This window comes from Oxyura jamaicensis, chromosome 3, assembly GCF_011077185.1.
Source record: "Oxyura jamaicensis isolate SHBP4307 breed ruddy duck chromosome 3, BPBGC_Ojam_1.0, whole genome shotgun sequence".
Taxonomy (NCBI): Eukaryota; Metazoa; Chordata; class Aves; order Anseriformes; family Anatidae; genus Oxyura; species Oxyura jamaicensis.
The window spans coordinates 26,070,950-26,094,339 of NC_048895.1; the positions used below are offsets into that span (position 1 = coordinate 26,070,950).

Sequence of the window (23,390 nt, forward strand, 5' to 3'; positions counted from 1 at the left end):
GAATGCCTGCATCAACACGAAGACACATTGTTCATGGAATAAACAGGACAGCAGGGATATATAATAGCCAACACATATATGACTCCCTTTCCTTCCTCTCCAAGTCTTCTTCAGCTTTACACCTCGAGCTCTTTGGGCTAGGGACATTTCAGTCCCACATCTGTAAGCTGTGTCAAGCATACTGTTGGTGCTGTTTGTAAAGTAAACATCCAATCAAGCTGTAGACACCTGTTATTTACTGGGTTCCAGCAAGAGTAACTGAAGAGAGTTGTCTGCTCTTGGTTATGCAGGAACTTTGATTAGATGGTATATTGGTCCCGTCTGGCTTTAATAATCTTTAGATCTATGGCTTTAATCCAAAGCTCACTGAAGTCTTTAGAAAAGCAATGACTTCAACAGCCTGTGGTTCAGAGCCACTGTATTGAACCTACAGAGCCTGAATGACACTTTACAAATACGTAGTTACCTTGCCAGGTATTTATAATCCTTGCTCATGATCATGGTATTTGACTAACTTCCAAAAGAACCGAGCAGATACTATCAGAAGAGACCACGGTCTTGCTTTGGAGGGTCCATACCATAGCCCACAGCAAGCTGCTTGACGACTGCACGGACCATTAGTTAAATACACATCTATTGATGGATGAATGAGTAAAGCCAAGAACCCATTTGAATAAGTGGAAAAAGAAAGGGCATAAAAAAATGAATACCTTTTTTCATTACAAACTGTTCACTTAGTTGTAACTGCAACTTGTTTTCAAGAGCCTTGAGGTAAGTGAATCACGCTCATTAGGAAAATCAGCTTCCCCTCAATCAATCCAGTGATGTAATCTCTACTGCATAGAAATACTGCACTGGTCACAATGGCATGGATTTAATTAATTTTGCATTCGTATATTAGGCAAACTTTGTATCTCCAGCACAATGTAGCTACCTCCAGGGTGGTACCTGTAACACTGCATGCAGTAGCATGGTGCTGTATGCTTAGCCAACAGAATGCATTCATCCATGAGGTTTGTGCGGGAACAAGGGAGCTGAGATGTTGACTATTACAAAAAGGACTTCTTCATGGTTCAGATTACTTTTACATTGACACAGCTGGTACTTGTCAATTTGTGTGACCTAACACCTCTTACTACTGTCACTTGTCAGAGACAAGAAGCAACCTTGGCATCCCTGCGAACATTGTCCCCTATTGTGCTCATCCACCACGACCTCTCAGACACACCTTTGCACAAGATACATTATTTGAGTTGAAGAAGTGAAGCAACAATTCAGTTTGGCAGGCCTTCCTGTTCCATGTTTCCTGCTCCGCGGGAGGGTGTCAGTGGTGACACCACCAGCCCACAAACCTATTACCCTGGTAAAACAGCTTACAGCTTCCTTGAACTTGGATGCTGTGGCAAGTGGTGTGATCAGGGCTCATTGTTGCTACTGACTTGGAACTAAAATACCTTTTAATCAGTCCCAAACACTGTTCCTCACAGCAGTTTACAATTTCACTGAAAGCTTCCCACCCTGATTATACACAGGCCAGGTTTAGCTGGTGTGATCAGATAGGGTCTGTATCAGCACTAAGCTGGAACAACAGCACCTGTAACTCTCCAGGTTTTTCATAAATCTTGGATGCATCCCAGAAAATAAGCTGCTTCTCTGATTTCTGGAAGAGGGACTTGCCACGGTAAGTCTGTGGCACTGCTAGGGCAGATAAGAGGCTTGAACTATAAAACTGCAAACCAAGCGCAGGATCTTCAGACATTGTGTTTAACCAGGCCTGGCTCCCGAAGCCCAGGACCTGGCAGTTTTACTAGAGGAAGCAGATGAATATTCCCAGCTTGGGAGACACCCCAGGGTAAGGGGGGTCTTTGCTTTCTCCCCTTTCAAAAGCCCAATGTTATGAGCCTGTGTGCATTCATGAGTTCTTTAAAAGCACAGCAAAAATAGTTTGGAAAGGGTCTGCCAGTGAGCTCACAAATAAAAAGGAGGTTGAAAATTTGCTATTTGGGTACAATTGCTATCACTGCTTGCACATAGGTACCCCCTACAAGCACCCCCCATCCCCCCAGCCTCTGGGAAGGGAGGAAGAGCCTGATGGTGGAAGCCTGTGGGGATCCGTCCCCAGCTTCAAGGCTGACTCACCAGGCCAACTCGATAAAGAGCTGCACTTGATAACTGGTCACTGCCTGTTGTGGCTAGCTTCCTCTCCTGAAGGAGGGTGCAAAGCAAGCAATTCTTCATTTGACATATCTGCACCTGCCACAAACAAGGCACCTTTTTGCTGAGTGTCTGATGGAAACCATATGTCTTTCCTTCTCCTCCTCCTGATTTTCTTGTTTGGGCTGGCAGGATCATAGGGCAATGCAAATGCCCACTCTGGAGGTGGGCAAAGGAACGAAAAACGATGACCAAATAACTCCAGAAGAATGGGAAGTGCCTCCAGGGAGCTCCCCTTCACCCTGCTCTCTCATCAGCTGCAAGATATTCAACATCATCCTGCTCTGCTAGCCGCTGAATATTTTATACCACGGCTACAAACGCTCCATTTGTATTCTGTTTCTCTCTTTCGTCATATCTATTATAAACGAGTAGTGTCTGAAAACTCTCCCAGGGAAGATTTGCCTGGATGGCTATGGATATTTTATAGTCAAATTGTGAGAGTAAACCAGCTTTCAAGTTCTGTAGAGGGGGAAAAGGGTAATAAAAGGGTTATTAAAAAAATAAATAAATGTCGGGGTTTTATACGGCTTCCTTTCATAGTGACAGAGCTTTGGTTGGCTCCACAATGGAGCTGGAGCTGCTATGAGAGCCTTGAGCTGAGACACGTCCTCTTGCTGGCACTGTTTGCCAACAGGAGCCATCCGATATGGCTGGCTCAGCAGGGCTGGCATCTGGCTTGGTAGGACTGGGCTGACACTAGGTGACACAGGGGTAAGAGCTGGGTCTGCAGGCACTGGGGACAGGCGGCTATAGGGGAAGTGATATGGACGTGGCCCAGGGTTGTGGCCACCTCATCTTTACCTGCATATTGTCACTTACGTGATACAGGTAGGAGGCCAGGGTCTGTCTCTTCATGGGGGGCTGTATCTGAGGGTGACTCTCCTCTTCTCCAGCCAAGGGCTAAAGAGGAAAGTGGCAGCAAGCTGAAGCAGCTTGCTTTGCCCTCAGGCAGGTTGCCACCTCCACAGGGGAGCAGGGTCTCAGAGGACTTCAGCCACCAAGGGCATCGAGATCGGCACCATACAAACAAGCTAAAGGTTTCTAGCTGGATTTCACAACCTTCACCTGAGCAAAACAAGCCAGGGAGTATCCAACAAGCATTGAAAAGGCAGATTGAGCCATTAGTCCTGCTGTTGGAACAGAGGGCGTCCTAAATGTCGGTTCATTTGTGTGTGGATACAAGGGACTGAATTTCAAATTACAGATGGATATATTGTGGGTTTCCTAGACCAAAGCATATCTTCTATAGCCCAAGAGAAAAGAACTTTTCCTCATTTCTTTCTTCTTCATTCTGACTCTGTCTAATCACTCTAATTTTTAAATAATTTATTTGCTCTCGGCTCAGCAGCACCCACCCTGGAAAATCTTCGCATAGTATTAAAGCAGTCAGAAGCACGTGAACTCAGACAAATTTAACAGCCCTTTTGTGCATCCAGGGTGAAATGGGAAACAGGCAGGGCCAAAAACAGAAGAGAAAAATCAACTGATGCAGAAGGCACCTGAAGCTGGGAAATAGAAATAGCACTTGGTGTCTTCCCAAGGTCTTTGGCTTAACCATATATTTTGCTCTGGGCAATTTGTGGATGAAGCAAATGAGTGAAGAGTTAAAATGCTAAAAGCCAAAAATCAGTCATGAATCGATTCCATAGCATGCCCAGTCCACACCATCTCTGGACAAACCATGTGAATGCTGTCAAACAAAGCTCTCTTCTAATACAGACCAAAGCTAAGTGGATTTTACTTTCCCAGTGAAATGAACTGGGAAATAGGACACACAGCTGTATTCCTAAAAGAAACAGAGCAAAAGGAGGTCTTCTCCCTCCACATCTTCTTTCCTTGTCAGTTTCCCACTTCTCCCCATCGGTCTGTGCCACCCTTGTCTGCAGTCACAAAAACCTAAATCCCTTTCAAAAATGCCAGGAGAAGACATGGGCGTTAGGCAGCAAAGCCAACTGGCCACAATGGAAAATAGCAGAGAACAGAGGTATGTGCCAGCCAGCGTTAACAGCTGGACTCTGTCAGCTAAGCAAGCCCAGGAAAACCTGCTGTCAACCTGTACCAACAGTGCTTTGCCTGAGTAACCTGCCAGCATGAAGGCAGTGCAGAGCAGCCCATCTGCAGGAGAAGTACAGGTATGTGGAAACACCTCTGACCCAGCAGAAAACACTTCTGACTGCAGAAAGGAAACACAGGTCCTCATAGCAAAGAGAGAGATGGAGACCTGCTCAGTGAACCGCAATCCAGACCTTACTGCTGTCACCCATGGGGTCAAGGTTTCAGCCTAGCCCCCACTGAGACAATAATATTTTACAGCTTAAACTCTCTGCTCAGCCACACATGCACAGGGACGTGATGGCCGGACTCGGGAGTGTGCTCCCTCCCAATGACATCCACGGTGCTGAGGCAGAGAGCTGTTAATTAACCCCATTTATTGAAGGGTGGACACATTCCTGCCTCGGCCCTGATTTTTCAGTCAGGCTCCAGTCCAGCAGGTGATTAATAACGCAGCGTGCTGTGGGAAGAGTGCATCTATTATTCAAATTAATGAAATTATAATCAAGAGGTGACGAATTAGCAATTGCTCCTTGACTGGATATGGAAACTCATTAGTGTGCCAGGCACTTCTGTGGTGCTCACTGCGCTCGTAGGCTTACGGTTGGAGAGGAAGGAGCCAGGCAGAGCAGGGAGCCCCTTGGCACAGCTTTGCCCTGGCACATGCATCCTGACCATCCCAAAATAGCTGCAGCCACCACAGAGCCCTCCAGTCCCACAAAGTGCCTCCACCCCCATCTCTGACACCCCACTGTCTAGAGCAAGGTGGCTGTGGCCATGTGAGGGAGAAGCACGTGAACACAGCTCTAATGCTTTTTATTTGTTTATTTATTTATTTATTAATGTAGAGTGTAGGGTACCCTATGCCAGAGAAGGCACAAACCAGAGGGGAAGGTGTGATGACTGACTTCAGGAAACTGTCCCGAAGACAGGCTGCAGCAGCCACACAACCCTGGCATTGCTGGGCTGTGGGTAAGGCACAACCATCTGAAGACCATCCTGCTGCTTTGAGCACTGGAGCGAGACTCTCACCCACCCAAATCTCTGGCTGCTGTTGTAGCTGGTGGAGTTGAGGCTGGAGGTCTTCCCTGACACCCTGATCCAGGCTGGGGCTACCCGTCCCCAGACGGTACTCACCGATGTGCTTGCCGTACATGTGGTAGTAGAAGGAGACACAGTAGTACTTGGCCGTGATGTTGTAGACGGGGCTGATCAGCCGGGCTTTGTCTCCTGTCACCCTGGGCCGAGATGCCTCGATGAACATGTAATAACCTACAGAAGGAGAGGGAAAGGTGGGGAAAGGCAGCACGCACCGCATTTCCTGCCCTGCAAGTGAGGGGATGCTGGAGGCTGGGAGACTACTCCTCCTCCAAGAGACGTGGCCTTGCTTTTCTGATTCCATTGTGATCCCAGCCAGAAACATTTGTAGAATCTCTGCAGTTGTCCTCCCTGCCCCTGATGTATTCAGGGGAGAGCAGATGAGTCCTTGAACATGCATGCACACGTCTGTTTGGGTGCAAAATGAGCCTTGCTCCTGCAGCACAAGGAGCCCCAGAGCTGACTGGCATGAAGGAAAACAAAAAGGGGATGGTGAAACCAACCCAGCCTAATTTCTCGGCCTCAAGCAGAAGGAGAAAAGATTCAATACATTTGGCCTAAACAATGTTGTTATCTAAACAGAACAATACCAAAGTAGTTGCTAACAACCCAGGGAGGAATAGATTAGCTACTTAATTTGTTGGCATCATTTTCAATGCTGGATCAGGCTGGCATACTGAACACTAACGGGAAAAGCCATTTCCTTAGCTGGCCACTGGATGTTTCCCACTTTTTTTTCTGAGTTCAGAGAGTTGTGCTTGCATACAAATTTACTTTTCCTATTACAGAAATGGAAAAGTAATATCCAGTTGAATCTGGAGCGTGTACCCCATGCACAGCTCGTGTGAGCAATACACAACACCATTCTCCTTCAGCCAAGGGTGAGGCACCTGGTGAGTGTCACCCTCCCCAGCCTCATTCCTCATGCTGCTGGTTAATACTGAGATCTGGTTGCCCCACTGAGGCCTTCTTTGAGGAAACAGCTGTCTAAAACCAGCAGGGTGATTTCTAGGTGTTAAAAACGTTCTCCTACTTGTTTACCCTTTTTTGACTTCAAAACAAGCATCAGACGGGACAAGGGCATTAGGTAGTAGGCAATTATCTGGTAACAAGAACTAATGCTCACACTATTCCCTTAAACAAAGTCGTGGGTGTTTTAATTGTGTCTTTAGTGCCAATCAGTAACATGCAAATTAACCGCCTGCTCCCTGCACCCCGTGCGGAGGAGAAGCGTGTGTGCGGAAAGCAGATCAGCGCTCCGCCAGCTCCCAGAGCCTCAGGACTGACGACAAGCAGTGGTGTGTGCCTCGCTTCCACAGCCTAGCCAGAAGAAACCCAGAAGTGTGCCTACCCTCCGGCGTACCGCTGATGTCCGTGGGGGGCCCCGTGTTGACGGTGCGCTTGGGGTTCTGGGTCAGGGCGTTCTGCCGCGTCCAGTCGAAGTTGTCCATCTTGTCCTGCACGAAGCCACAGATCTTCTCGTCCTCGAAGCGGCAGGTGTTATCTGCAGGGAAGGACAGGGGATGGTCAGCTGGCACTTCTCAAACCTCCTCCCCGAGGCTGCCTGGCTGCTTGAGGAGGGCACATGCCACTGCTGCAGTACCGCTGCGGCTCTGTGTTGAGCCGAGGACAGATGGGCAACCCCCAGCCCCAGGAGGAGGCTGGAAAGGAATATTTCTGTGATTAGTGTGATTATGGAAGGGTTAATCCAGGCTGATGAATGCAATGATCTGGCAAAATAGAGTAAGGCTAATAGGACTAAAGAGAAAGAGAGGTTCTGCTGGGAGGTCTAAGGGAGCAGACGCAGAGGAGGGTAAAAACAGTAAGAGGAGCACAGAAGGCAAACAGGCCACAAGGGCTTTTAAACCAGAACAACTTGATGGTAGAATAATTTCCCCAGGAGAGACGAGAAAGTGCGAGACGATGACCCTCACTTTGGACTATGTATTAAACTAAACTATGGAACACATGAAAAAATCAGCTGTGGAGAAGAGGTCAGCTCAGCGCTACAAATGTGTCATTTAGCTACAGCACATTCAATTTATACCAGCGAAGAGACACATTTGCTATTGCACCTTATGCTGGTTCCCCTAACAAAATAAGTTATGCAGGCAAAAGTTTTTTATGTAGGATCAACCACCTGTGCAAAAGGGCTTCCTTCTACTACTACCACAAGACAGTCACACCTTATGGCAGTAAAGACAGGTGAAAAATCTGGTGCATAGGTATGACTCAATATGAACTTGCAAAGAATGGTGTGAATTGGGCTTGACCAGACTGAAGATGCTCTTTTGTCTAACCTGGTGAAAAGGTACTTCCTGAGCCACAAAACCAAAGGCAAAGAACAAGCCTTGCACTGATGATACAGTAGGAGAAGGGTAGAGAAGAAAATTAAAAGGAAATAAATCCAAGATTGGCTATGAAAATTGCTTTGTGTTTTTGAAAGATCCATGGGCAGAAATCAGAACTGGAGAATGACCTGAGAGTGGGATCTCAGAGCTTGTAAGTGGTACAGACACTGCAAACACAGATCTCTACTTTCTGCCTTTATATTAGAGCCAAGAGGTTGTGCTATGAAACTGGAAGATAAGGTAACTAAAATCCATGAAAGAACATGCTGAAAAGAAAAACATGTTATGGCTGAGGACTTTGGATTTGTTAGAAACCTCATCCATAGCATGTTGATGCATGATTCAACTCTTTGGGGTTTACCCCCACACTGTTCCTGTTGTCATGGCCAGATGAAGAGAAGCCTGAATGCCTGCCTGGGCTCCTGCATTCCTCTGTCCTCAGTGGTGGTTTGCTCTGGTTCCTGAGCAGGCTTTCTGTTTGAGCATGGGTGACTGGCGGGACAAGTAGGACAGAGCAGGGCCAGCAACCTATGTTCTGGGTGCCAATGATGGGATGGGGAAGGGTAGTTTCCTCCAAGGCCAGGGTAAAAAGCTTGAGACATGGTATGTTGTGATGGTGGAGCTTCTCACACCTACCATGCACCCCCAAAACTGCCTTCTTGTACCAGAGAGAAGAGACCATCCATGAAATGAACAGCACCTTGACTCCGAGATGTTACACCTCCCAGCTCAAGCCCCTCTGATTTGTGAAAGAAAACCACTGTTTGCCACACAGACATCAAAAACTTGCACTCCCCTGTGGTAGGGATCCAGGGGCTCTGTGCCGTTGTTCCCCCTTCTTGCCTAGCTCCCCCACCAAAGCAGTCAGAAAAGAGGAGGCAGTGTCCTCCCATGGCCCATGACACTGTTGGACACTGCTGCAAACCAAGGGCTTGGTTCGTGGATCAGGGCAGCTGGTTTTTCTTCTAGCTCAGCTGGAAACACCGCTCCTGCGAGCTGAGCACAGCCATAGGGAGCTTGGCTGGGCTGTCCACTTAACTGCTGATTAACCCTGGCTAAGTGCTTTCCGTTCAATCCGCTCATTTCTAATTAGCATCCTAATCCAAATTAGCCGCTGCTCCACAGTGCAGCGCCGGGCACCGGGGGCCACGTGGCAGCTGGAGCTGCAGGAGCAGACGCCTGCAGGGGCTGAGGGCCGGCAATAAAACAGGCCAGAGGGGCTCCAGCACAAGGAGACAGAGAGGGAAAAGGGTGAGAAAACAGCTTCCAAGGGTCCTTCCTCTGCTCTTGTGGCTGAGAGGAGGGTGTTCATGGCTGTAGCAGGCACCTGCTGGTCCTCGGAGGAGGCACTGGAACCCACAGGCTTTCTGATATTGCTGGGGTGGTCCAGCACCCCTAGCTCGTCTCCCTCAGATTGAAAACAACCATTTCTGTGGCTCCAGCTTACAGGATGCTGGCTGCAGTTAGAAGACACAAGTTTTTTCTTACAATGGCATTACTCGACCCAGCAGAATCCACCGTGACTGTCCTTTTGCAATCAAAGGTTGTGGGACATGAAGAGTTTGCAGCTCTGACCCTGTTGTGCCTGTGGACCTTCAGAGGAGGAAGGTAACATCTTTCCCCAGCACAAAATTCCCTTAACAGGGAATATCAGATAGAAAGCAGTGCTGAAATACATAACACAGAGGCCAGACCAGCAGCTGACTGAAGGGGAGCAAACCCACAAAGAAAAAAGCACAGAAACCGAAGGAGAAGGAGGTTAGGGAGAAAGCCCAAGTTCAGGCGGAGATCAGAGAGAAGGTCTTCTCTCTTCAGAGAGAAGACTCAGTGTGGGGAGAGAGAAAAAACAGATCTGGGCAAGACAAAAGGACAGTGTTCCTTACAAGTGCCAGCTGATGGTCTGCTGTATAAGAAGTCCCACACACCCATAGGAAGAGGACTTGAAAGCTTGAAGGTAGCAGGAAGAGTCTGCTCTTACTGTTGCATGTGGTACACCTGCCGCAGGGAAAGACATAGTGTGTGATGGAGTCCTAGTTCCTTTAATGCCAAAACAGGGCCCTGACTCCATCCTCTCCTCTCACTCAGATGCAGCCATTTCCAGAAGGCAATGCTTCCAGCAGAGAGCACAAAGTGGAGGAGGACCCTGGGCACCACAGCAGGATCAGGCTTACTTACAACACCTTGTGCTGTGCGGGTGTTTAACTACAGCACGTTGCCTCTGCTTGGCTTGGGATCTCAAGGCACTTTGCAGCAACTAATGGACAAGGTTTTCAATATCTCCAGGAAGCAGCAATGCCTCTCTTCATATATCTCTTGCTTCACACATGGGGAAACAGATGCACAAAAATACAGGCAGACACATTTAAGGTCACAGCAGGCAATTCAGGTGTTCTGACTGCAGGTCCTTTGGTTTAAGACAAACCGCAGGAAGGCAGATCTGCTGTTTCTCCAAGCTAGAAGTGGAGATGCCCAGAATGACTTAGATATGTTCGGTGTGGTTTGGGACACAACCAGTATGTCACCTCTGGACGGTTATCAGCAAGGCTGACTGGGAGAAAACTGGCAGATCCATCTGAAAAGCAAAACTTTCAATGACCCACTGTGTCTCAGAGGCCACAGCAGTGATCTAACTGCTGACCTTGTCTGTGTGAAGCAAACCTTTCAGGCCCGCACCATCTGCCAGGGATCCTGGCTCAGCACTGCGGAGCAAAGGAACCTTCCTGATTAAAAATTAAACAGTGGCTTTAAATATTGAACACAGAAGTTGTTCTCTGGATTGTTAGAGGCGAGGTGGAAGTAGCAAGGGAGCTGGTTCCTCAAAGGCTGGAGTTAGTGCTGTCTTCACCAAACAGATTTCCTTGGCAGGCTTTGCAGTGGCAGCAGCTCAAAGTGCAGAGATGTTTGCTCCTGGTTACAGACACCTCCCTGCATCCCCAAGGGAGAGACCCTCAGCCACGGCTATTAGCATTTCTCGTTGCTTTACCTTCTTGAGAAACATAATGGAGGTTTTCATTTCAAGTCCTCAGGGGGAAGCCATTCCTGGCCCTGAAATTCTGACTGCCAGATGAATGCATACAAAAAAATAATAATATGATCCTAGCTGCAGACTGTGGGTGAATAGCAGATGGAACCTCATTCGAATAAAATTGCTTTCATCATTTAGCTGTGCTCTGACGGCTGAAGCTGGCTTGGAGCACAAGGGACCACGATCATAGCCTCATCTCTGCTACAGACCTGCAGTGTGACCCACAGCCCGTCACTGGAGATCACTTTCCCAACTAGAATATGAAGACAATGCAAACTGGATTGTCACCTCAAAGTACTCTGGGATTTAAAAAGCAGCATGTAACAAATTTTTCCTTGATAAGTTTCTAAAGCATTTACAACCAATAATTGAAGAAAGCTTCACAATACAAAAGCTGTTTGGGTCATACTAAAACACTATGTGCTTTAATATCCCCATCTACCACACCGGGATGATATGGCCTGGACAATCCTATTTGCCATTGTGATACAAGGAAGTGGTGGCTCTGCCGTGTTTGGGTTAGAAAGTGAAGGCTATATCCAAATGAAATTGCAAGGTTCGAGGTAAGGACAGAACAGATTCTCCAGCACTGGAATTTAGATGTGACATTAAAATGATCAGTTATCCTAAGAGATAGACAAAACCTTAGAAATATGATAACTCTAAGAGAGTTTTTTTTTTTTTTTTTTAAGATAAATTCTGGTTTCTAGAACCAGATAAACTGATTTTAAGAGTTATTGAGTCTTACTGCTAACCTTTAAAGTTTCAATGTATTTTGTTCACTCCCTCTGCTTTTAGATTGCTTCTGCTTTATAACCTTAGCACCTGGCTCTGTAACCATGGCACATGCATGCCTGCCCCAGTGCCATTAACATCTTATTAGGCTGGGAGAGAAAATGCATGAAGAAATAATTGTATTAAGTGACTCTCAGAGTTTGTAAATTAATCACCATTGTGCATGCCCTTGGATCAGGCTGCCAGAGGCATTAATCATCCAATCTTTGCCTTTCACTTGAGAGCTCTCAATGTTTGCTCCCAGAATTTGGCTGGGAAGCCTAGTATGAGGATACCTTTGCAATCCTGTCCCAACCCCTTCCCCTGGGACCGGTGGTAGGTGGGGAAGTGGGGGGGAAAAAGTGGCAGTAGCAAGGCTTTGCATGATGCTGAGCTGAGGGGCTGGCAACTGAGCTGTGACCCAGAGACAGAGCTACGAGGCTTTGCACTCTTATTTGCAATGGCAGCAGGTCTGAAAGGAAGGGGCAGGTCTGAAAGGACGGGGCATCTCTGAAGCAAGTGTGCTGGCTGCAGTTTTAAGGCAATCAAGATGTGAACTCAGAGGAAAAACCCTAATGACTGGCCCAGCAGTCCCAATGTTTGACACAGGCTGGATAACATATTGAGGAGAAACCTTAAATGCTGGGTTTACTGCATGAAAATAGAAGCGTAGCTGAGTACTCATCTGCCATACACAAACTTCACGCATCATTCTCGTCTCAGTCAAGCTGCCAAAGCAATCCCAGATGAGCAGTCTGAAGGCTCAGTTTACAAAGACCCCAAGGAGATCAACACAATTAGACCGAAGTTGTTCTGGCATTACCAGTGATGTGTGCAGCGTAAAAGCAAGTGGAAAAAGGCCAGATTTTGTCACTTCCTCCAGCAAGCCAGGATGCTCACCTACTCCAGCAAGTGCTGAAGGACACATTCTGGAGTGGGTCCCTGGCAATACGTTCATGGTTTGCCAGTGAGTCCTATCTGGAGAATGTTAGAATGGGATCAGAAGGTGGGGAAAAGCAAAGAAAAGGGAACCAGGAACGACAGCTACAAATTCCCTCTGACTCTGTGAGAAGCTCCTGCTCTCAGGTAGGGTATGATGGATCAAATCATCCTCAGAGGGTGAACAAATGCCTCATGGCTGCCTTAACAAGATAATACTGTTCCCCATTTCCTGGTTATTACTACCCAGTCCCACCTCCTCCTGCTCTCTGGTATTCTGCAGCATGGCAGTAACACTTGCCTGCCTATACACAGACTACTGCCTAAGATGACTGAATGCTGTTTCAGCTTCTTTTAATTTTACTCAGCAGCTGGAAATGGGAAAAAAGAACAGTTACATGGAATGAGCTCTGGGGACCACCAGCAAGGCATCTGCCCATCTCTGCCCAAGAGTCCTGCCTGGGCTTATAACCAGCCATCAAAGCACAGGAACTTTGTTTCATCCCCTGGAGATCACTCCACCTTTACTTAAAGCATGCTAGAAATCCTCTTTTATGCTCAACAGAAACCATCGTGTTCTTGTTAAAGACCACCATTCTGAGACGTTGTGTATTCTGCTCTCAAAATCAATGGGAGCTCTCGGAGCTCACTAAGGATGGGCCTGCATCTAAATGTCAGGCTGCCTTGGCAGGAATGACTGGAAGGTAAATGAGCAAGTAAACAGAGATGACACTGGAGGGGAAGAAGATAGGAACCGGGCTCAAAGAGTTTGTAGGAGGAACCAGATCTGAGCTGGAGACTGCTCCATACCAGCCTGCGGAGGTGTCAAGCAGTACTCTTCCCAGTCAAGAAGAACATGGGGGTTACAGACTCCTTAAATGCAGACATTCTGGAGGACATAAAATAATCTGTTTACTGGATGCAGATTGCTAATATTAGTGGGAAGGTGGGTTCAAGTTCACAGCCTACCCAGTCATAGAGATACCAGATGTAAATGGGTGGTATGCCTCTGGCATATGTCCTTGTGATAACTCAAGGTACAAAAAAATGGCATTACTTACTGGAAGCATTATTACTGTGAAATCTAATGCTTTTTTGGGGAAAAATATTTTTGCAAAGTCAGTGCTGTTTTCCAGCTTGCCTGATCTGCTAGAGCACTTGACTAACATGCATTACATTCAGAACATAAATACAAAGGTCCTGTTGCTTACCTGTTGGGTTGGGATAGTTGATTGCTGGAAAAGAAAATGGAAAAACAGCAAGTCAGAACAGCTTGTACTCCCTCAAATCACAAATTACAATCGAAGCCTGAAAATAAACACATCAAGAAAGGTCATAGATGTGCAAATCTCCTAAAAGCACCACTGCAAAACAGCAGTGCTTGGTATCTGCATTGGTATCTGAAGAAGAAAATCCCACCTAAGTGGTGATCATGGGACTGCACGGGGGAACCGTTCTGGTATCCCAAGCAGTTTCTTTCTGGAGCACCCACTGGCAGCTAAAGCTTGGTATCTATGAGGGACAGCAAAGTGGTTTGAGACACTGTAGAAGCCTGAAACAAGTATCTTAGGGACACTAGATGTGGTGTGACTATCGAGGACAAGAGGGTTTTGTGAAATCATGCAAGCATAGGAGAAAGGGACTCTATACTTTCTGCTAAAACACAGGTCCAGACTCCTGAGGGGAATCAAGACATCACAAGGTTGTGAGAAGGGGTTGAGTTGGGAGCTGTTGGCATGCTGGAGAAAAAAGCATGGTCAATGTCTATCTATGTGATTATCTGGGATTCAGAGTGTTGGAGAGAGCTAGAGGATTAGTAATGGCTAGTTAGGAAAGGACCTGAATTCTTTCAGATCTGGAAAGAAAGAAGCCCTTTGAAATCCTCTTGCTTTTATGGACATGTGGCTAATATGTAGCATCTACTGGCTGTCCTCTGAGCTACAAGAGACTGCAGCATGGCCTGACTGGGGACTGGGGTTTTGGTGCTCTCCTGCCCACAGAGCGGAGAGCATTTGTTAGAGCTGCTGAGTGAAGAATGAGTAGAGATTGATCCTCAGAGATCGCTATCTGGTTCTCTGCATTAATGGCAGAAGCTGAAATGTGGTCTAGTGTGACAGCACCATGCCATCAAACCTTTATACAGCACATAGATCCACCCGAGGGTCACAGGAGACAATGTGTACACATGCCATGTCCCTAGGCCTGACCCACTGCCAGAGGCTTGGGCCTGATCTCGTAGCCAGGGCCGAGGAGGAGACACCTACGTTCCATGTACCGGATGATGCGGGCAGCCATGTCCCCAGCCCCGAAGCTGGTGATGGGCGTCAGGCGAACTTCGTAGCTCTGAGGCACTTTCAGGTTGGGCAAGATGTGCTCCAGCAGCAGGCCCTTCTCCATCTTCTGCACAGGAATGAAGGTTTGGGTGGTGCTTCTCTGAGCCAGCTGCATAGAAAGAGAATGCACAGTGTCATGAAGATCCTGAAATTAAAAACCTGAGAGGTTCTATTCACCAGCCAACACCTTGCTCCTTCCTTTCATATACAGGCAAGTACACCTGATCTGTCAGTGAGTTCGTAACGTGGTGCTGGGTTAAAATTCCCTGCCCTGGTACAGATCATTGGTTGGGAACTTGAGCTTTCACTGAGGAGAAGCATCCAGGTCCTTCTAACTGGGGGTACTACTTGAACTACGGGCCTGGAGCAACTCCATGTCCAGACCAATGCCTCCAAGAGGGGAGGAATGAACTGGACTCACCTCATCAAGGTCCTGCACTCGTTGCAGCGTGGCATTTCGGCAATACACCCAAGTCACTGCTGCAGCATTCACTCATTTGCTGACTGGGCCCCGTGGCATTTCATGTGGTACCTCTCTGGGACCTGCCTGCTGCCATGTTACCTCACCACCCTTTCATAGGACCCACCTTTAAATCCTAATCATCGCTGCCTCTGCAGTCAAGAGCAAGGTGTCTAGTTCAAATCAGCAATCCTTTGCATTCACCAACAGGCTCCCCCTTTCTCCAAAGCCCATCGAGGAAGGAGACGAGAGCCATGTTAGCTGAACCTTACTAGCTGAACAGTGTTCAGTGTGCTAAGGCAGCAAGGATGTTTCAAGAAAACTATGGGAAAAATATTGTTGTCAAAATCACCACCACTGAAAATGATGAACTATGTGTCAGCAAAACTCCCCTGCCACAGTCATGCTTGCTTGGCAGGGGAAGGACAAGAACAAAGACGGCATTGTAAAGATACAGTTCCCTGCCTGTTGTTGTGCAGTGCCTAGATCCCTGTGGCAAGATTTGGTCCTGCTGTGTTGTTCAGGCACTGGTCCTGGTAATAAGACTTCTGGCAGGGCTTTCCATGGCCCTGTGTTCACTTCACAGACATATGACCTTCCACTGACATATCCTCTAGGCTGACAGGTTTAATTGCAAAGGAATTTCTCCTGATAGCTGGGCCCAGGGATCATCATCAAGTCTGCAGTTTTGGGACTGAAGCAGGGATGCAGGGAGGATGGTTTACAGCAAATCCATCAGTTTGGAGAGTGTGAGGCAAGACAACGGAGTGAGGGCATGGGAGGAGTGGAGGCCATCAGCAAGGCAGGACAGGGGAGGGATGCAGTCAGAGCACCTGTAAAAAGCAAGCACATGCAATCCTTCCTCTGCTTGCCTCCAGCCCTACCATACGTGACTCTAAGTTCAAACTGAGAAGCAATGACTGCCTCTGAAAAGCTCCCAGTGCCAGAACCCCTTTCTTTTCCAGCACGGTCAGGACCTACCACCTCACCTGAGCTGACCTACTCACTGGATGGATGGAGCTCCCAGGCGAAAGGCAAGGCTGGACCAGATCCTGCCATGGTACTCCGGTGTTCTCTGGGGACCTGTGGCTGCATGTGGTTCTCACAGTTTTGTACCTGCCTTAAACAGATCAGGGTGCAAGTTGCTTGCGAAACTGCTTTTAGCACCCTCCTCCCCTGGCAAAAAGGGGTCAGAGGACTGGGAACTGCTCTGGTGCCTTTCCCCATCACTGTCCCTTCCTGGGATCAGTCCCAGTGGGCAGGAGCAGGGCAGTGCCTCAGGGAACCAAGCATGAACTTGGCACTGGGATACTGTCAGGATCCGTTCGCATCAACAACGCCCCATCTGCACACACGCAGGCTGGGTGCCGATCCAACTGGCATGCCTACCGCCCAGCCCTTCCATCTGCCAGCCCGCTGCACTGCTGCTCTGCCAAGCAAGAGCAGAGCCAGCTCTCAGCAGCTCCAATCTCACCTGGGATCGTTAGCACCAGATCTCCAGTTGCCTGGGAGGAGAGGAGGGGGCACAAGCTAGAAGTAGGGGTATGGCTCCTGGCATGGGGCTTTTGGGGAGCAGAGCAGGACCAGGGGGCTGGCGGCAGCTCCTTCTTGCAGACTGCCTCGAGGCCTGGGCACTGGGAAGGCAGCCAGCAAATAGGAGGGGGTCAGGAGCCATTTCTCTCGTCTAGACATAACCTTTAGAAGAGAAACAAAATGGAGAATCGAAGAGAAGCCTGAGGGTGAGGTTCAGACAATGCAAATTCCACCTCAGCTGGGAGTTATGTGGAATTTGGGTATCTGAAGCCTCTGGGAGCAATGTGAAATCACGTACTCTCCCACACCACCTAACACAGGACACAGAAATCAGCCTCCAGTCTGGACAGCAAAGCTCTAGGTTCCCCAGTCAAGACTCTCTGCAGGGTCACATGGGTTTAATCAAATAAATACCTGGCTGCCACATAGGTCTGGCTGTAAATCAGAAAAGAAAAACTGCACCTATGTCGCCATGGGTTGCAACTGTCCTGCTCCCAGGTGAGTCCTTTATCTCCAGGCAATGGGCTGGTGCACTGGACATACCTCCTCTTGGAGCATAGAAGAGAAGTTTTGTGAAGGCAGAGAGAGGGAACAGACTGGAGATCAAGCAAAGTTTAAAAGCCATGAAATCAGTGCAAGAGGGAACAAGGGCAAAGCTCTAGCCAGACGCTCACCCTGTGTATGCAGAGTTGGTGTGGGCTTGCAGTGACTGGTACAGGTCTAGCAGCGAGCAATGTTAGGGCCAAGGGCTGGCTCTGCCTCCCCCTCCCCAAACACCCTTTGCCTCCCTGACTGCCAGCAGCAGGTCTTTGCAGAGCTGCGTGCATCAGTCCGGCTGGAACCCATTTTCAATCCTTTGCTCCAATCTCCCACTGCTGCTCTTCTCCCATGCTGCCCTGGTATCTTCTTCCCGCCATCCCCCTGCAGCCTCTTTCCTCCTTCTGGTCACACTGGCCCAGTGCTCCAACTTAATACTGCTGTGGTGCAGTTAATAAAGCAGAGGCAGAGGATGGTGAAACGCTGGCCACCTTATTAGAGATGCTGAAGCCTCTGTGGAGGATCTCACGCACCAAGCTCATTCATCACCAGGCTCAGGATGCTGCCAGCAGGGCCAGAACAAGAGCACGGCGCAACGCAGAGCCTCATTTCTGCCTTCACCTCCTTCCATCTCAAATTATGAGAGGGAGGGGATGGGAAGAGAAAAAACAAACAAACCCACACTGTTTCCACCAGCTGGCTGCGAATATCACACAGGATGCAGAGGTGGGAACGCTCTTGCAGCACGGGTTTGCTAGAAACACCTTACAAAAGACAAAATCAGCCCCAGGTGGGGCATATGTATTCACACAAACACTATGCAAGCTGTCCCTTTTCCTTGTCACTTGTAAGCAATATTGGCAACCAAGGGAGAGCACGCACAAACGCTCACATGTGTAGTTAGACGTCAAGCCTCCCAGAACTGCAGACTAGGTCTGCCCGTTCTCCTTCCTCACCATCACACCCTGTTGGCAGGTCTTGTCCACCCAGTCCCCTGACTTATCCTGTCAACTGGTTTGTTATCCACAGAGAGGGCTTGTGCCACTGTGCCCCCCCCTGAGCTGGCTCACAGTCCAGGAACACACAGCAAGAGCCTCAGAGAGAAAAGCGAGGTGCCACACGACCTCTGCCACCACGTTTTGTACCCAGCTGGGACACTGTCTCAGCAGAAAGGTCCGAAGTATGACACCCCCATGCCTAGGTTTTCTGTTTATTAAAGGAACAAAGAATGTCATGTTCAGACTGAATGACATTTAAGCCAGGTATGTAACAGCTAGCAGATATAATAAAGCCAAAGCATATTAAAAAACACATCCATCAATAGTTAATGCTGCATTGCTGCTCAACAAGCCACACCACAGACTCACAAGAGCACAATCACCTCCGTGTGCTGGGACTTGGTGCGACCCGAGCAGCCATGCACGCGCTCTCACAGCCTGCTGCACTCTAAGCAGCTGCACGCTTGTTTAGGGGAGAAACTGAAATCAGAAAGGAAACCTGTTTCAGCATTGGGCCCTGGGGAATCGTTGCAAACACCAGCTTGAAAAATGTACACTAAAATCATGCAGATTCCCCAGCAAGCAGATCAGAGCAAAGGAGCCGCTTGGCGGGCATTCTGCTTCCCAGCACTGCTCTTCACTCCTGCTGATCTCTCCTTATTTGTCCCCCCTTTTCAACAACTCTGCTCAGCACATGAGCACTAGCTCTGTTCTCCAGCATCTTCTCTCAATATTGTTTCTCCATGCACTTGCCCTCTCTCCCTTCCTTCCTCTGCCTCCTTCCAGTTCCCCTGGCTGTTCCTTCGTTCAGCACCAACCAGAAGGGGTGGCCGCCTGCCCACTGACGCTCTCACCCCCAGCTAACTGCAGGCGTGGGGAGCTGGGGAACCCCCGGCTCCCATCCCCAGCTATGTGGACTGAAGGTGGAGGAGATGGACACCAAAGGGCTTGAGCTTTTTTATGGTGCAGGTGGCAACTCCTGAGGTGAATGTGGGACTCTGCAATGCAAAGCACCATGCAACTAGAGCAGACATGCCTTTCCCTCGGTTTCTGCACCAACTGCACTTCCAAAGCTACAGGAACCCTTGCAGAGAGGTAAATTCAAAGAGTTTAGGTGCCACAGGCTTCTCAAGATTGGAAAAAAAAAAAAAAAGGAAAAAAAGAAGAAAAAATAAAAAAGAAGAAAAAGGTAAAAGGTGATGACAGGATTTATGATTACAGTGTCAAAGACCAAGCAAATTGCCCAAGGACAAGACACACAGGAGCATTCGCAGGTGCTCCATTTGCCTTGAAATGAACAGAACTTGGGATGGGACACTGAGCAGAGTTGTTCCCACACAGAGCTTCTCGCATTAAGTTATTTAATCCTCCAGTGGCTACTGCTGAAGAAGGAGAGTCCAGGAGATTAGTTCCATGGGTGAAAATAACATCATAGCAAATTCCCTGGGAAAAGAGAAATTAAAAATGCTCAAAAACAGAGGCATGAGGAAGGTGGAGACAGGGAATTTTAGGAACTACTCCTGGACATGAAGCTGCAGGATTTTCCACTGATCCTTCCCTCCCACTTCTTCCCATTCACTCTCTGGCACACAGCAGTGGACTGAGAGTCTGGTCCTTGACATCACCTTGGCACCATGGGACAGAGCGGAGGAAGATGGGTTTCCTTTGATGTTACAGTTGGATGCTATGGATTTGATTCTTGCTCTCTGTATTTTGGTAGAGGGATAAAACCCCTCTGCACTGGCAATATCCTCCTAACTTCCAGGAGTTTAGGAAAAGGAGCAGCATGGCCACCTTCAAGGATGCAGCAGGGGAGGTACGGTGCTTTTCTGCATGATCCCACTCACTGTGTATCCCAGCCCTGCATAGAGGATGCAGTTGCTCCACTCCACCTTCCCTGGAAGTACCTCGGGCTTCACGTAGGAGTGCATTTGCCCTTTCTCACACCTGCCTCTTACCAGCAGCTCCCTGCAGTCAGCTCATTCACCCACATCATGCCTCCACTTCAGTCATTTCCCACTGATGAGCTCCCAGCTTATATCATATTCCACTTTCCATGTTCACAATGTTACATTTGTACTGCTGCATTTCATCCCACCTGACCCACTCAAGTAGTTTTCAGTCTTTCAGATCTTCTTTACAATAACCTCATCTTTCACTGTGGTGGCATTGCTTTCCCAACAGGTATCATGCACAGATTTCAGCAGCACACACCTAACAGGAGGAAATTCTGATCTGACTGCAAGTTACGAGCCACAGTGAAGATGTCATCCCCCTCAGCAGGGTAGCTGCCATCTGCAAAAGCCATTTAAGTAAGCTTGGGGTAGTGGAGAAACTTGGTTTGAATATGGAGACTTAGAGTAGCCGTGACATTTCCCTACAATTTCTAATCAAACTTCCTGTGCCTGTCAGATTGGATTGAAACATGTTCCTGGGTTAGTACTTCATCACCACCTTGAACTGAAATGATGTCAAGCATAAACGGCATCAATTTAAGCACTAGGATAAATTTAAACATGGATTCATTTCCTTTTCCTTGCTTGATGACCAATACTTATTAGGGATTTCTAGAGCAAATAATCACACTGCAAACAAAATTGGCATCTGCTAGACATGCACACCGGTGAACCGAAATTCATGCCTACGTTGTTCATCAGTCAAGCACACAGGTTCAGACTCTGGGGTTAAGCAAGCATGAGTGGCCAAAGCAAATCCATTATTCAGTCTAAATGAGGAGTCCTGGAAGGTTTTCTTCCTAAACTGTCCTTAGCAGAAGGCTCCCTTTCTGGGCTGAGACATCCCCAGCTCCAAAGAGAGAAGTAACCGCGACCTTCAGTAGCTGCAGAGGACAGCTGGAGCCATCCAAGCCAGGAGACAGCCTCTCTCTCTTCCTCTCACGCAGGCAATCAGCTGCCCATCCTCATTAGGTGCCGAGAGCAGCAGTTTACAGCTTCCCAGAGAAGCCAAATTGGTGCTGTCATGAATTACTGTAAGTGCTTGTTCCACACTCTTCAATAATGTCTTTCATTAGGGGCTGATCAGAAAGCAATATGTATTTTATTAGCATATGTTCCCCGGTCTAAGAAGAGCAGACCTAATCTTCACTCTGTCAGGGAGACAAAGTAAAAGCCTCAACCGAGGCCCAGCATGACTGGCACTGTCATGAGCCATGGCCTTAGTGGAACATCGCAAGGCTGCGCATCCTGAGGAGCCCAGGAGCTGGAGGAGAAGAGGGGCAAAACAGCACCCGGATTTGGTGAGAGGTGGGAGGGGAAGGAGAGCCACGCACTCACCAGTCTGTGCAAGGAGCCCGTGTTGGTGTCCCCGTGGCCTGAGAAGTAAAAGCAAGCTGACTCTACGCAACCCAAATTGTTCCAGCTTCAGTTAGGCTGAGCTCTGAGCCATATCGTCTGTAATACGGTTGAGACTTACTAAGTGAGACCCGTGCAACCAACAGGAATTGTCATCTCCCAGGCCCCCTTTAGACTCTCTCAGGGCACAATCTTAGGGCACCTTCACCCTTACAAAAAGCAGCTGATAAAGTAATGGGGCTATTGCTTACTGGAGCAGAAGCAGCCTTTGTGTGGGACTCCGGGCTTTTGAATCTGGTACACATCAAGAAGGTATACAGGCAAGTATCATCCCAGCGCCTATGGGCCTCCTCTAACTCAATTGCATTTGCAGTCTTACATCTAGTAAAGCAGGGGCAGACAGCACAGCATATGCAGGGAGAGCCATAAAAATCCTTCACGTTCCTCCATGCTGCCTGCACTGGCAGCAAGACTGCAAAGGCTTTGTTTCTTTCTGAAGCATGGTCAAAAAATCTTCCTAGTGCATACTCCTGCCAGTTTGTCACTAGCTACGGGAGAGATTACATCTCCCTTCCAAACCCTTCCCCCCTCACACACTTTCTCTGCTTATCTCCAACATGCTCTAGGAAGCGAGAGCCAGGAAAAAAAAAGGGGGGGGGGGGGGGGGGAGAAGAAAAAAAAAAAGATGGAAACAACAGACTGAAGAGGTGGAAAATAAGGAGAGGGAATAGGGAAGGGGAAGGTGTGTAAAGAAAAGACTCCAAAGCAGCAGGAGGAACATGGACTGACTACTGACAACAACAGACGAGCAGAGTAAATGGGAGGAAGCTAAATCACAGACTATCAATAGGGACTCTCAAAAAGACTCGATAGCCGGCATGTACCCCTTGAAGCCACTGAAGGAGTGTGGATCAGAGATGCACACAAAGGACTCGCTTTTACCTTTGAGACCTGGCAAGCATTTTTCATCCTGTGCTCAGTTTTGTGAAACAGAAGCCAAGAGCCTGCTAGATACAAACAAGCACAAGGGTGTGAAAACAACATCTCAAGCCTGCAAGGCTGATACGAGGGGGTATATTGGTTGGGTGAATGTGATTATCTCTTCTCTCACATTCTCCTTACCCTGAATGAGCACTGAGCAGTGGTGTTAGGAGCTAGAGGTAGATGAGATTTTGTTACTAGATGTGTTTTAAGAGCATATGAGCCTTTCTAGCAAGATTATTCATACTGTTCTTCTCAGGCACTGTAACTATTCCAAACAGAGCTAAGAGTGGGAAAACTGTTCTAATTATTCCCTTGTACCAGGAAAGCTAAACAACATCCTGCTTTCTCTCTTGCCCAATCAAGTTCTTGAATTGCACTGGGAGCAGTTCCTATGAAGAGTGAATGTTAAAATGAAATCTCAGCTGCAACACACCTTCTGAAATGCAGGCCCTGTTGTAGAGCTTTGGCTACCCTACCTTTTGGCAGGTTACTTTAGTTGGTATAATCAGAGAGGAGAAATGGTAGCATGAGCCTGAGGCATGATTAACTTGCCACTGCTCATATTGCCATTTTTTTCCCAATTAACTGATTGCAAATGATCTCTGGACCAAGAAAACCATGAATCATAATGAACAATGTGCGAATGCAAAAAGACAGAATTAGTCAGGCAAATTAACTTCTTAGGCATTGTTTGTGGGCTAAGGGAAGTTTCACTAGCAGAACTGCAAGATATTTGGCAAACCTAGGGGAAACCTCATCCCACTGCCCCCAGGTGTTT

At 48.1% G+C, this 23,390-nt stretch overlaps 1 protein-coding gene across 2 annotated transcripts in view; it reads right to left on the reverse strand.

Annotated features, from left to right (window-relative positions):
- Nucleotides 1-23,390, reverse strand: part of MDGA1 (MAM domain containing glycosylphosphatidylinositol anchor 1) — a 141,033-nt gene that overhangs the window by 20,643 nt on the left and 97,000 nt on the right. For both annotated transcript variants that reach the window (XM_035321656.1, XM_035321657.1), the window contains exons 11-14: nt 14,721-14,898; nt 13,668-13,691; nt 6,719-6,871; nt 5,407-5,541 (exon numbers count right to left, since the gene is read on the reverse strand). In XM_035321656.1, the coding sequence (XP_035177547.1) occupies nt 5,407-5,541; nt 6,719-6,871; nt 13,668-13,691; nt 14,721-14,898 (490 nt within the window). The remainder of the gene's footprint in view (nt 1-5,406; nt 5,542-6,718; nt 6,872-13,667; nt 13,692-14,720; nt 14,899-23,390) is intronic.